This window comes from Petromyzon marinus, chromosome 2 (assembly GCF_048934315.1).
Source record: "Petromyzon marinus isolate PM22_M1 ecotype Great Lakes invasive population chromosome 2, UKy_Petmar_22M1.pri1.0, whole genome shotgun sequence".
Classification (NCBI taxonomy): domain Eukaryota; kingdom Metazoa; phylum Chordata; class Hyperoartia; order Petromyzontiformes; family Petromyzontidae; genus Petromyzon; species Petromyzon marinus.
The window spans coordinates 7,587,080-7,599,532 of record NC_133668.1 but is presented as its reverse complement, the minus strand read 5'-3'; the positions used below and the strand labels follow the sequence as shown (position 1 = coordinate 7,599,532).

Here is a 12,453-nt window from a genome sequence, read left to right as displayed (position 1 = left end):
ACGCTTAAAATCAGCGGTGAGTGATATCTTAAACAGTACTGGGAGTGCCCGCATCACTCCTTCACCACCTCCACTAATCAGTGTGCTGAATTACGGTCAAACAACACATTCATTTTAAGGGGAGTCAAATTGACAAAGGCCTGTAAATAATAAAGCAATTTACTTTTCATTTATTCAGCAAAGCATCCATTTATTTTACAACTCTGAGTTCTGATTAGAATGATAGGCTTATTCCATGTGTTATTCCTTTTGAATATGGGTAGGCACTAGAATGCCAGGAGACACCCAGCATATGAGTAGAGAATACTCACACCTTACACAGTTCAAATTTCACACTGCACATCATCTCTACGTGATCCACAAACCCTTCCTCCAAATCATTAGACGACAATCACGCATCGCTTCTCTTCAAACCCATTAATGTCAATCAATGAAGTGGAGGCATCTCCCTATGATGCACCGGCTAGATTGTCAATCCTAACGAAGAGGTCACATCATGTTATGCTGAGCAGAGAAGACACGGCTGAATTTATACGAGTGAACATGATTTATTTTATGTGCCCCCATCTCTGTCAGATGACTAACTCAATATACACCCACAGCTCCATTTTCCAATTACCCCGCATGCTGTAGGATGGGCACGTGAACTGCATTTACTGTGATATCCAATCAGTCAGAGTAGAATATCCTGCCATCCATCTTGAGTGGACATTTCAGCCAAGGTGATGGTTAAATGTTTGTGATATCTGTGTGTAATTGGCAGTTAATTGCAAATGTATTTTTTTTCTGAATATGTTCTTGGATGAGATCCAGCCTCTTAAAAGTGGTTTTATATATACATATATAGAACTGAAAATGTGTCTTATTTTTTATCCTGGCAAAATTGTATGGTGCTCTCTTTAAATGGGGGTGCAATAGAGGGTTACAACAGTTGACCTCCATCTAAAATGACACAATATTTTGATGGGTCGTTTTATTTTTTATTTGACATCAACAACTTCCATGCTAATTGGTATATTTGCGTATTCTGCACCAGTAAACATGGGTTGCTATTCTTGCTAGCTGAATAAAAAATGCTAAATGTAACAAATTTAATTGAATCTTGGACATTGATCACGAAGTTTAACGACATCGATCTTTCTTAATTTGCTCTGTTTCATTTGCGTGTGTTTTTTTTTGTGGTGGTGGTGGGGGGGGGGTGGAAATGACTTTCTTATGTAATTAGCTTCACTGCCACAAGACGTTCCTGGGTGGTCATGCGGCGCCGAACGGGCCGTCGCGCTGTTCCTATTCTCCTACGTGTGGGGCTTCGGAGGACGCCTGGAGACAAGGTCAGCAGGAAGCCCCTCCTGTGATTTGTCCCTAACAGAGCATTCATTATCAGAGGCACTGCGGCTCACCGATTCCGCACGCAGGAGTGGAACCACACAATGACGCTCGCCCCTTTGGAAAGGAAATTGTGTTCTGTGAATCCGAGCTCTTGAACACATTGCATGGAAATAAAGACCCAGTTGTTTACGCATTGAGTCCATTCGTTGTGTAACCGGAAGCGGCGTGTGTTTTGTTGAGGTGCTAAGGTACATGCCGGGAATATAATTGGCTGATACAATATTTCAGCTGATTAGCTTTTTTGTTCCCTTTTTTGCTTGGCCACTACCGTTTGCAACAGCCTGCCATGTGAAGCGAGTGATGTTCAAAGTCTTACAGCAGATGGGCACGTGTTTTTGTGTGTGGGGGGGCAATGAGGGGGCTGACATGGGGGTAGGGGGGGCACGCGTGACGAAATACACTCGCAATAATATAATTTATTCACATTGAATCTCATGAGTATGGATACATGTTCATTAATTACGTGAAAAAAGAATCCCTATCTGTCAATTAGGTTTCATTTGAGTATTTGACCACAGGTTACTTTTCCCTTACACAGAATAGGGGCTTGTTTAATTTAATCAATTATGTATATTTCATTTATTTCATATATCTTTTTAATAAACCTTTACCAAAAATCTATTTTAAACAAATATTTTTGATGCAAAATAAATCCACATTTATTCAACCACAAAGCCCTCTTCCACCGACTCGGTCACGGCTCATTTGCCTGTTTCCCTCCTCGCACTGCATTTAAATGTTCACTCGTATGTAGGCATTGTGTGCACGAATCTCTTATTGTTGCATGTGATTGCATAACAACCCAATTCGTTTACCATTCATTTGTATCAAAACAACAATTTGAATCTTTGAACAAATATAGATAAAATTGCTTAGTTTCATCGCTGTTAGCGACCCAGGCATGATGTTAACTTTAAAAGTGGCCTTAATTTAAACCCGAAAAACAAAATGTCCTGTGTGTGTGTCTGTGTGCGTCATGCGGTGGCAGGCACTGGGGCGAGTTTGACTCGGTGGCCCGGCGTGTTTTGAGCACGAGCCGGCATGGAGTCACGCTGCCGGAATGTGGAACGGTGTTTGAGCTGTGGCCTGAACCACCCGAGGGCCGCCTTGCCGTTTGGGAAGTCTCGCAGGCGTCGGCCACAAGCAACCCCAGGGATGGATTCGCTAACTTTCCACAGGTACAGCACCTGGTCCAGTGATACTCCTCCAGTGCCGATGTGAAAATCCATCCCGAGGTTTCCAGCTTCTCCACATTATTTGGTTTATTGATTTCAACTTATTTCAGCCGCTCTGTTAAGTAGCATAATGCCACCTTTGGGGCTAATTTACGCTTCTTAAAGATCTTGGGCTGCCTACAAACTTTTAAAACGCACAGTAATTAATGGCTATTTGGATACGGCACAGAATGACTCCAGGACACGAACCAGAGCTCTTTCAAACTAAATTTAAGACACTCAATGTTAAACTAGGACTTGAATATGAGTGCATTTCACAAAGTCTAAAATGTGCTTGTGGTAGTGATCGAGTTAATCAATATGCTGCTAACCATGGAATCAAAATCAAAATAAGTACTCTTTGGTTCTATTGGGTAAAGTCACGTAGGTGAAAATAAAATAAGAAAAATCACGACGTTTCGGCCACAACACAAGCAGCCTTCATCAGGTGAAGGGACGAGACTGTCTGGAGGACAGCGCTAGAATCAATCAGCGCTAGAATCAAAATAAGTGTTCACATGCGTACTCATTACGAAGCATGACATGTACTTTCTGTGCTTCACAGCATCTTGCTATGGTAGGCTCTTCGTAAATAAAGATTATGATTACAGTAAGTCATGCATGTCTGTCTCTTAGTTGTGTGATAAATCACCTCTCCCAAAGCAATTCTACAAAATGTCACTGTTTGGGGTTGTGATTTAAATCTATACTATTTTGTTTTGTTTCTGTCTCGTTTGTATTGTTTTATTTGTATTATTTATCATAATTTTTTTTGTCTTATTTGTATGGTTTGTGTTCTTGATGAGCAAGAGCCTAACTTTTTTCTAAGTTGTTGATTGCTCTTTCTCCACTGCTATCCCCAAAGACTTTAACTCCCTTTCCCCAGCCATCTGTGCTATTGACGCTCCCCCAATTTAAGTTCCGACTCAAGAACGTTTTTTCCCTGCCTACAAAACAAATATGCCCACTGTTTCTATACAGTGGGCATATATGACATGACCAGTAACATGGTCATGTCATTGCAATCACATTTGCTTATATCTGAATCAATTGCCTTTTACACACACACACATATCAATGCATGTACCCTGAGCATAGGAATTTGTTTAAATGAACAGCGCGATGCACTGTTACATGCTACTATCTTATTCCACCTCCCACAGCACAAGCGGTACGCGCGACTCGTGGAGATGCTGGCGTCGGCAGGTTCCCCGTGCCTCCTGCTGTCTCAGTCGGGCAGCCTCAACAAGGAGCCGGCTGCCACGTGGCTCTTCCGGTCACTCTGCACTCCAGGGAGGGCCTTGTTTGGCCAGGGCGGCGAGCGGCACCGTGTGGCCGTGTCGCCCTGCCTGGAGGCGTCGCGCCTCCGTCAGGTTCTCCGGGAGAAATTGTCCCTCAGCCGCGTGGTGAATTTGAGCGCCAAAGGAGAAAACGTTTTGGGCTCTGGGTCTAGAGCAGAGCGAGCACCCTTCCTGGTTTTTCTGGATGATCTCCACCTGGCTGAAGTTGGTACGTAATTATGTTATGTTTTGAAATCATTGTAGAATTTCCACGGGATTTGTGGTTATAAAGATAAGAAGTGTATTCCTAAATTGGCTGTGGTAGGAGTCTGAGCAGAGCAGAAAACAACGATGACATATTAACATAGGATATGTCCAACAAGGATCAAATGATAGCATTGTGTGTTAAAGACCATTTGGCTGGAATTACGTTAGTCTTCAGTTGCATGATTCTTGGAGCTTTGCACTTTTCACAAATTGATTACTCGTTACATCTATTTTGAGAAAAATGTTTCGTCATGAAAGACATGCGATATTATCTGGTCTGTTCCCTAGTCAATATTTGCCAAGGTACAAACACGGTGCCCCATGGTCACAACATTATGGTGCTCATCCTCAGTGTATTGTGATGCATGACTGTGTGCATCGTGGGAGTCAAATATTTGATGTTCTGCAGATGTCAAGTCTAGCAGCCAGCCTCTGGTAGAAGTTACCCGGCAGCTGCTGTCGATGAACTCTGTGTACGACCCTGAACGCATGCAGTCTGCGAGTTTCTATTCAGCTCCTTTAAATATCCTGGCGTCGTGGGTGAACATTGGGGAGCAGAGCCGGGCCGTGCCAGCACGTCTCGCCCGCCTCTTCACAACGCTCACCTTGCCGGCGGTGACAGAGGAGCACATTTTCACGGTCTGCGTTCCATCGCTACTAGTCTGGCTGCAGGAACTTCCGACCAATGCTTTGGTTCACCCCGAGCGCCTGGCCGATGCCCTGGTCAGAGCTACATGGGAGGTGATCTCGCAGATGAGAGAACGGCTAAAGCTCTCCCAAGCTGAAGTGTGCTGTCCATTCTCTCTGAGCTCCGTTGGGGAGATTTTGAGCAGCCTGCTTTCGGTGTCGCCAAAGTCATGCGTGCGAGGTTCGGAGAGCCCTTCTGCAGTTGCCTGTCGCCTCGTCCGCCTGTGGAGCCACGAGGCATGGCGCACGCTTGGAGACGGCCTCTGCACGGCAGAGGGGGAGGATGCTTTCCAGGGCATCCTGCTCGGAGCAGTGCAGAAAAATGTAATTGTTGGGCTTTCATCAATGAGTGGGGAGTTCTCAACTGAGTCTCTGAACCAGCGACCCCGACACCACAGAAGAGCAGCGCTGAGTTTAGATACTGGGATTGCATTTTCTGCAGCGGCTTCTTCCAGCACTCTGCAAGCCAACATGTCCACATATTTGCATCTTTCTTCTATGTCTGGCAGCGAAGCTGCAGATGATGATTATAATGATGATGGAAAGAGCCATTTGTTCCGGGCTGCCCACTCTTTGGCCGCTCAAGATGAACGAGCAAAACCAGCATCGGCTGATGCGCAGTGTGCTGAAAGAATAACCGCCAGGGTGACAACTCCACGTTTAACAGGGTGGTCCGTGCGGAGCAGTTACGACTCCTGTACGAGCGGCAACAAATCAGACGTGAATATGGCCCACTCACGATCAGGCAAGAGAAGCGGTAAAAAAAAGCCGGCCGACGAGCCACCGACCGGCAGCAAAGAGTTGCCACTAACGATGGGAGACATCCTCCACCACGGCGAGCAGTTCAGGGACATCCTCTACTGCAACAGCAGTGTCCTTGCACCCACCCTCACGGGGTTGCTGCCGTACAGGGGAAGAGCTCATCACAGAGAGGTTGGGTGGCAGGAGCTGGCCCATGTGCTGGAGAAGCGTTCCGGCGACGACGGGGTGACGGAGGAGAGCACCCGCCGTGCGGCCGCGTTGTGCCGCGCGCTCTGCCGCCCAGCCTCCCACGCTCTGCTGATCGGCCTCGGCCCCTGCACTGGCCGTCGGGCGCTGGTGAGGCTAGCCGCCGGCGCTTGCCGGGCCAGCGTATTTGAACTCGCGGAGGGCGCGAGCACTGGGGGTGGTGCAACCATAGATGAATCTCTGAGGCAGCAAATCAAGATGGCCTGCTGGCATGCTGGCGCCGAGGCTAAACCAGCCGTCTTGTTGGCGACAAACTGGGTGGTTCGGCGGTGGCACGCACAGCTTGTCGCGCTGGCAAGGGAAGGGATGTTCCCGGAGTTATACTCGAGTGCCGACCTGAAAGAGATTTCGGAAAAGCTGTCTGGCAGCTCTGTGAGCAAAGACCGGCTGGCGAAGGTCGATAGAAGATCACAGGGCTCTGTGGAAAGGTGAGCTGACCGTGCGTGCAACTCAGACTCATTCTATCCAGCATCCAAATGACAAAAATTGTCTGATCTCGGAGAGCACATACATAGTCATCGTCATCATCTGCAATGATCATTCCACTGCATATGAGGAACGCCTTCCCAAGCTGTCACCATCATTCCATCTAGGACATGCACACGAGCTGATTTCATTTCTCCTTCTCCGTGGTTGATGTACTCTCAGGCGTCTTCCCTTTTTTGGCTGCCACTCCATCGTTAGTTTCGACCACCGGTCATCATCCCTTGTAGCGTCTTTGGCTGCTCAAGCTCACTTACCTTCTGAACACGGCAATATGATGTCTTTAACTTGCGTATGCTCTCGAACTCCAGTATTGCTATTCGGTTTCAGTGTAATTCCAAGCATGCATCTCTACACGCTTTGCACATTTTTCAAAATTTCACTTCATTGTTTTAGTCAATGCCCACATTGAACCGTTGTCTCACCCCGCAAGGTTCTTTCGGCGTGTGAGAAACCACCTGCACGTCGTGACCCTGGTGGACGCGTGGCAGAGCGGGGACGAGGAGGAGGCTGAGCTCACGCGGGGACGTAACTTCGCGTCCCTCGTGACGATGGCCACCTCTGTGAGCGTGCATTCTCGCTGGGGGCGCCGCACGCTCGTTCACGTGGCGCGTCGCCGACTTGAGTTCCTGCACGCGACCGTCAAAGGTGGGTCGCCACTTCGTTTAAAATCACTGCCATGAATGAGGCTGAATGTCCATTACAAACTATATATATATATTTTTTTTTACTATTGTAGAGTAATAGCGCTGGCTGCTGACAGAAAGTGGTAACTGCAGTGTACGGCAGTACACACGTCAGCAGGTGACAGTATACACGGGGGGAAGATAACTAGGGCAGAGTTCATGGAGGGGTCCATCTGGAAGCCCCAGGAACCTGCTAGTAGGTTCCAGAAGGGGGGCGTGGCCAGGGCGGAGCAAGGCCACGCCGGGAGCATAAGAGGGAGTCCTGAGCGAGAGCTCGGGGCTGTTGCTGGAAGTGGATCCCCTCGCCGTGCTGTTATTTCGCCACCATTGTTGCCGCCGTCTTCACCATCACTGGGCACCGGTAGCTAGACAGCCTGCCAACTGTTCTAGCTAGATAGTGTCGCCGACAATAGATGGTTGTGTGTGTACAATATATAGTGTACACCCACGTAGGGTGCGTATAGTCGCCATTGTGTGCAAGAATCAAAGAAGGTGCCTCCCCACTACTACTGTCTCCGAACTATGTCACTACACAATTTTAAACTAAACTATTTTTTTATTTTACCAGATAAGGCCCACTGAGCCGTATAGCTCTTTTTCAGAACTGACCTAACCACAAATGACAGCTAAATGAATTGGCTTATCACGTGGAAAATTATAGCAGCCAAATACTCGACACGCATTTTTCTAAATGTGGAGGGAAATACCAGAGGACCTGCAGAAATATCCACGTGATCACAGGGAGAACAATGCAAACTCCATATATACAGGCGTCGGGTCGGGATTGAACTCACGATCTCCTATATACCAGGCAAGGTAGTTAACATCTCGCCACCACCATGCTACCATTCAGCGATCCAACCATCTGTCGGTCAACTCCAAGTTCGGAGGTTGACGTTTAATTTAGGCCAACATTTTCTCTCAGTGCAAGTCCTTACCATGTTCCTTCCCCATGCTGAACTCGCTAGGTGCACTCCTTGTTGTCATTCCACCCTTGTTCATCTTTGTCTTTTGCCCTTCTACTTTCAATGCTTCCACGGAGATGGCGAGGTGATAGGGCCCCCTGTGAGACTCGCACTACATGACCGCAGTACGTGCTGTCTTTCTCTGACTAAATCCAAAAAACATTCTTCGGCATCCTTGAACACAGATCCCTAATAACTATCGTCAAGAGTCAATTGTAAGTACACAGAAGACTGCTTCGCATTTACTAATCAAATCAAATTGTGGGAGCATTTACTATTTACATTTGATCTAATTATCAGGGAAAGTATATGCTGTTATATTTAGGCTAATGGTGGAGACAGAGTGATACTTGATGTAATTTATTTATTTTATCTAATCTTGAATGGAATTGCAACCCCCAATTCTGATCATGAATTTAATCATAAGGGATGAATTGCTATATGCCTGAAAGACACGGTGACAATTTTTATTTGTAGCTGACATTGGCCTCTCTGCCGTGCTATATAATTCCCTTATTTAGCACCCATGGAGAGACAATGATGAGCAGGTGTGGTATTGGCCCCTTCCTTTTCCCTGCTTAAAATAAATCGGTCGTAACATTATATATGTGCATGTGCAGAGAAGTATTGTAGTGTTTCGATTTAAAGCTTTCGTGACTGCAAGGATTCATCTCCTTTGGTTCTTTCGGTAAAGTCACGTAGAATGAGAATAAAATAATAAATTAATAAAATTAAATAACACAATAAAATTCTCACGACGTTTCGGCCACAACACAAGCGCTGGAGCGCTGTCCTCCAGACAGTCTCGTCCCTTCACCTGATGAAGGCTGCTTGTGTTGTGGCCGAAACGTCGTGAGAATGTTATTGTGTTATTTTATTTTATCAATTTATTATTTTATTCGCATTCTACGTGACTTTACCGAAAGAACCGAAGAAGAAGTATTGTAGTGGTTAGCGTACTGTGTTGCAGTTTTTGGAATCGAGGTTTGATCGTTCGAACACATAGCAGTTAGCATCTGGAAGCTAACTCAGTCTAACGTGAATATCTCGTATGGTGTGGTCATCATTAGTGCTGCAGATCTAAAGGTTGGCCACTCCTCCCACTCGGTGCTTCGGCTGCCTTGATGTAAATACTCACTGACATCACTTACCCCTGCATCCAGCAATGTTAAATTGGGAACCTTTGTGCAAGTATGTCATCGTCATCTTCAGCCATGATCTATCTGCTGTTGGATGAAGGTCTCCCCAAGCTGCCGCCAGCTCATGGTCTCACAATGTAATAATCCATCTAGCTTCTGCACACAAGTTTATTTCATTGCTCCGTCTCCATGGTGGTTGGATTTCTTGGGCATGTTTCCCTCCTTCGTTTGCAACTCAGTAGTTCGTCTCTACAACATCTCTTCCAACGATGCCTCCTACCAGAGTGCACTTAACAGTCAGATGGCTCCAACTTGCGTACGCTCTCTTAATCCACATGTCCTGCTTCCCGTCTCAGTCTAATTACAAGAATGCACCTTTCCACGCATCCTTGTCCACTTTTCAGCTTTTTGTTCGGTTTCCTTTGTCAGTGTCCACATCGTCAGTGTCCACATCCGTATGGTAATCACCGTTTACGTTGTGTGTGCAGTACACGTCTCCGCGTATGATCAGCACAGGATTTGCGCCGCGCTGGCGAGCGTTCACCAGTCGGCAGAGACTCTCGCGTTGGAGTCGCTCGGAAACTGGGCTCAGGCCCTCTTCCCGCCCGAGGCATTTTTGGACGCGGTCGACCTCTTCTTCTCTCTGCACAACCAAATCGACAGGCACCGGCACGAGCGCATTCATCGGTAACTTCTGCTTTTTAGTAAAAACAAAACTTTAAATATGCATGCTTTCAAATGATGATCTTAAAAGTTCAAATATAAACTGCAAACCACCTCAGGAATTGGTATTTTCTTTTAAAATGCATGCGATTTACCACTGAGCAAACGATGCTTCCCATTTGTCGCTTATCATTGGTTTTTATTCCTTCATATACATTAATTTATTGAAACATTAAAAAAGTCGTACAGTACATCCAACTTTCACAATCGCTGAGCTGTGTTGTGTATTGGTGGTTGAAATGTCGTACTATTCTACGAGTCAGTATTAACAGAAAACCGTTTCAAACTAGTCACTGAAAAGAACTGGTATAATTGGGAAGAAAAGAAAGAGAGTAGAGGAGAAGGTCCTGAGGACAGTTACTGATAAAGACGCTCCCAGGTCACCATGTTTGTTATCGAAGGGGACTCGCCATCGGAGCCCAGATCTGCCAATATTAGGAAGCCATTCAAGCTATGCATTTTAAAATCTCGATTGAAAACTAATTTCTTTAGAACTGCTTTTTGTGTTTAGTTTGTTGTCCTTCCCCCGCGCCTCCGATTAGCACGGTTGGTTACGTACGGTGCGAAAGGAGTTCAACGTACATGCATACGTCCATATCACCGCTTGTTTTAATCCACAGGCTCGGCACTGCCTTGAGCCGAGTACAGGAGGTGGAGCGGACTGTCGAGGAGTGGGAGGAGCAGATGGTCGAGCTGAAGTCCGAGCTGGAATCATCTCAGGAGGTGACACACGTCCCACAGGACACCAACTTGTACTGACTGACCGATTAATGCTCATTTGTTTAACCAATTGAGAGCTCATTGGGAGCCATTATCACCTGTGCGAGGTATACCTGCTCGATTTTTGCAGAGTGTTGTTGAAGCTGATTTTCAAATTTAGAATTTCGGTTATGGCACTGTTGGTATGCAACTACCGACTACAAATGGCGATGCCGCATAGTCTATAATCTTTACTTGGTGACAGGGGTGCTTTGTTCATTTTCTGGAGACGTCAGTGGATGACTGAAACCAAACATTAATTCTGCGAAAATGACTTATCAACCAGTGCACCGACCTCTGCACTGTGTTATGCCGGGTGCACATTTAAACTGGAACAAACTACAGTGAGGGAACAAAGTATTTGATCCCCTGCTGATTTAGTACGTTTGCCCACTGACAAAGAAGTGATCAGTCTATAATTTTAATGGTAGGTTTATTTGAACAGTGAGAGACAGAATAACAACAAAAAAATCCAGAAAAACGCATGTCAAAAATGTTATGAATTGATTTGCATTTTAATGAGGGAAATAAGTATTTGACCCCTCTGCAAAACATGACTTAGTACTTGGTGGCAAAACCCTTGTTGGCAATCACAGAGGTCAGACGTTTCTTGTAGTTGGCCACCAGGTTTACACACATCTCAGGAGGGATTTTGTCCCACTCCTCTTTGCAGATCTTTTCCAAGTCATTAAGGTTTCGAGGCTGACGTTTGGCAACTCGAACCTTCAACTCCCTCCATAGATTTTCTATGGGATTAAGGTCTGGAGACTGGCTAGGCCACTCCAGGACCTTAATGTGCTTCTTCTTGAGCCACTCCTTTGTTGCCTTGGACGTGTGTTTTGGGTCATTGTCATGCTGGAATACCCATCCACGACCCATTTTCAATGCCCTGGCTGAGGGAAGGAGGTTCTCACCCAAGATTTGACGGCACATGGCCCCGCCCATCGTCCCTTTGATGCGGTGAAGTTGTCCTGTCCCCTTAGCAGAAAAACACCCCCAAAGCATAATGTTTCCACCTCCATGTTTGACGGTGGGGATGGTGTTCTTGGGGTCATAGGCAGCATTCCTCCTCCAAACACGGCGAGTTGAGTTGATGCCAAAGAGCTCCATTTTGGTCTCATCTAACCACAACACTTTCACCCAGTTGTCCTCTGAATCATTCAGATGTTCATTGGCAAACGTCAGACGGGCATGTATATGTGCTTTCTTGAGCAGGGGGACCTTGCGGGCGCTGCAGGATTTCCGTCCTTCACGGCGTAGTGTGTTACCAATTGTTTTCTTGGTGACTATGGTCCCAGCTGCCTTGAGATCATTGACAAGATCCTCCCGTGTAGTTCTGGGCTGATTCCTCACCGTTCTCATGATCATTGCAACTCCACGAGGTGAGATCTTGCATGGAGCCCCAGGCCGAGGGAGATTGACAGTTATTTTGTGTTTCTTCCATTTGCGAATAATCGCACCAACTGTTGTCACCTTCTCACCAAGCTGCTTGGCAATTGTCTTGTAGCCCATTCCAGCCTTGTGTAGGTCTACAATCTTGTCCCTGACATCCTTGGAGAGCTCTTTGGTCTTGGCCATGGTGGAGAGTTTGGAATCTGATTGATTGATTGCTTCTGTGGACAGGTGTATTTTATACAGGTAACAACGTGAGATTAGGAGCACTCCCTTTAAGAGTGTGCTCCTAAACTCAGCTCGTTACCTGTATAAAAGACACCTGGGAGCCAGAAATCTTTCTGATTGAGAGAGGGTCAAATACTTATTTCCCTCATTAAAATGCAAATAAATTTATAACATTTTTGACATGCGTTTTTCTGGATTTACATAGACCTACCATTAAAATTATAGACTGACAA

General features: G+C 46.1%; 1 protein-coding gene across 4 annotated transcripts in view; it reads left to right on the top strand.

Moving 5' to 3' along the window:
- Positions 1-12,453, top strand: part of DNHD1 (dynein heavy chain domain 1) — a 101,123-nt gene that overhangs the window by 61,822 nt on the left and 26,848 nt on the right. For all 4 annotated transcript variants that reach the window (XM_076069257.1, XM_032965159.2, XM_032965150.2 and 1 more), the window contains exons 24-30: positions 1,226-1,331; positions 2,378-2,567; positions 3,767-4,112; positions 4,560-6,273; positions 6,762-6,976; positions 9,607-9,805; positions 10,462-10,564. In XM_076069257.1, the coding sequence (XP_075925372.1) occupies positions 1,226-1,331; positions 2,378-2,567; positions 3,767-4,112; positions 4,560-6,273; positions 6,762-6,976; positions 9,607-9,805; positions 10,462-10,564 (2,873 nt within the window). The remainder of the gene's footprint in view (positions 1-1,225; positions 1,332-2,377; positions 2,568-3,766; positions 4,113-4,559; positions 6,274-6,761; positions 6,977-9,606; positions 9,806-10,461; positions 10,565-12,453) is intronic.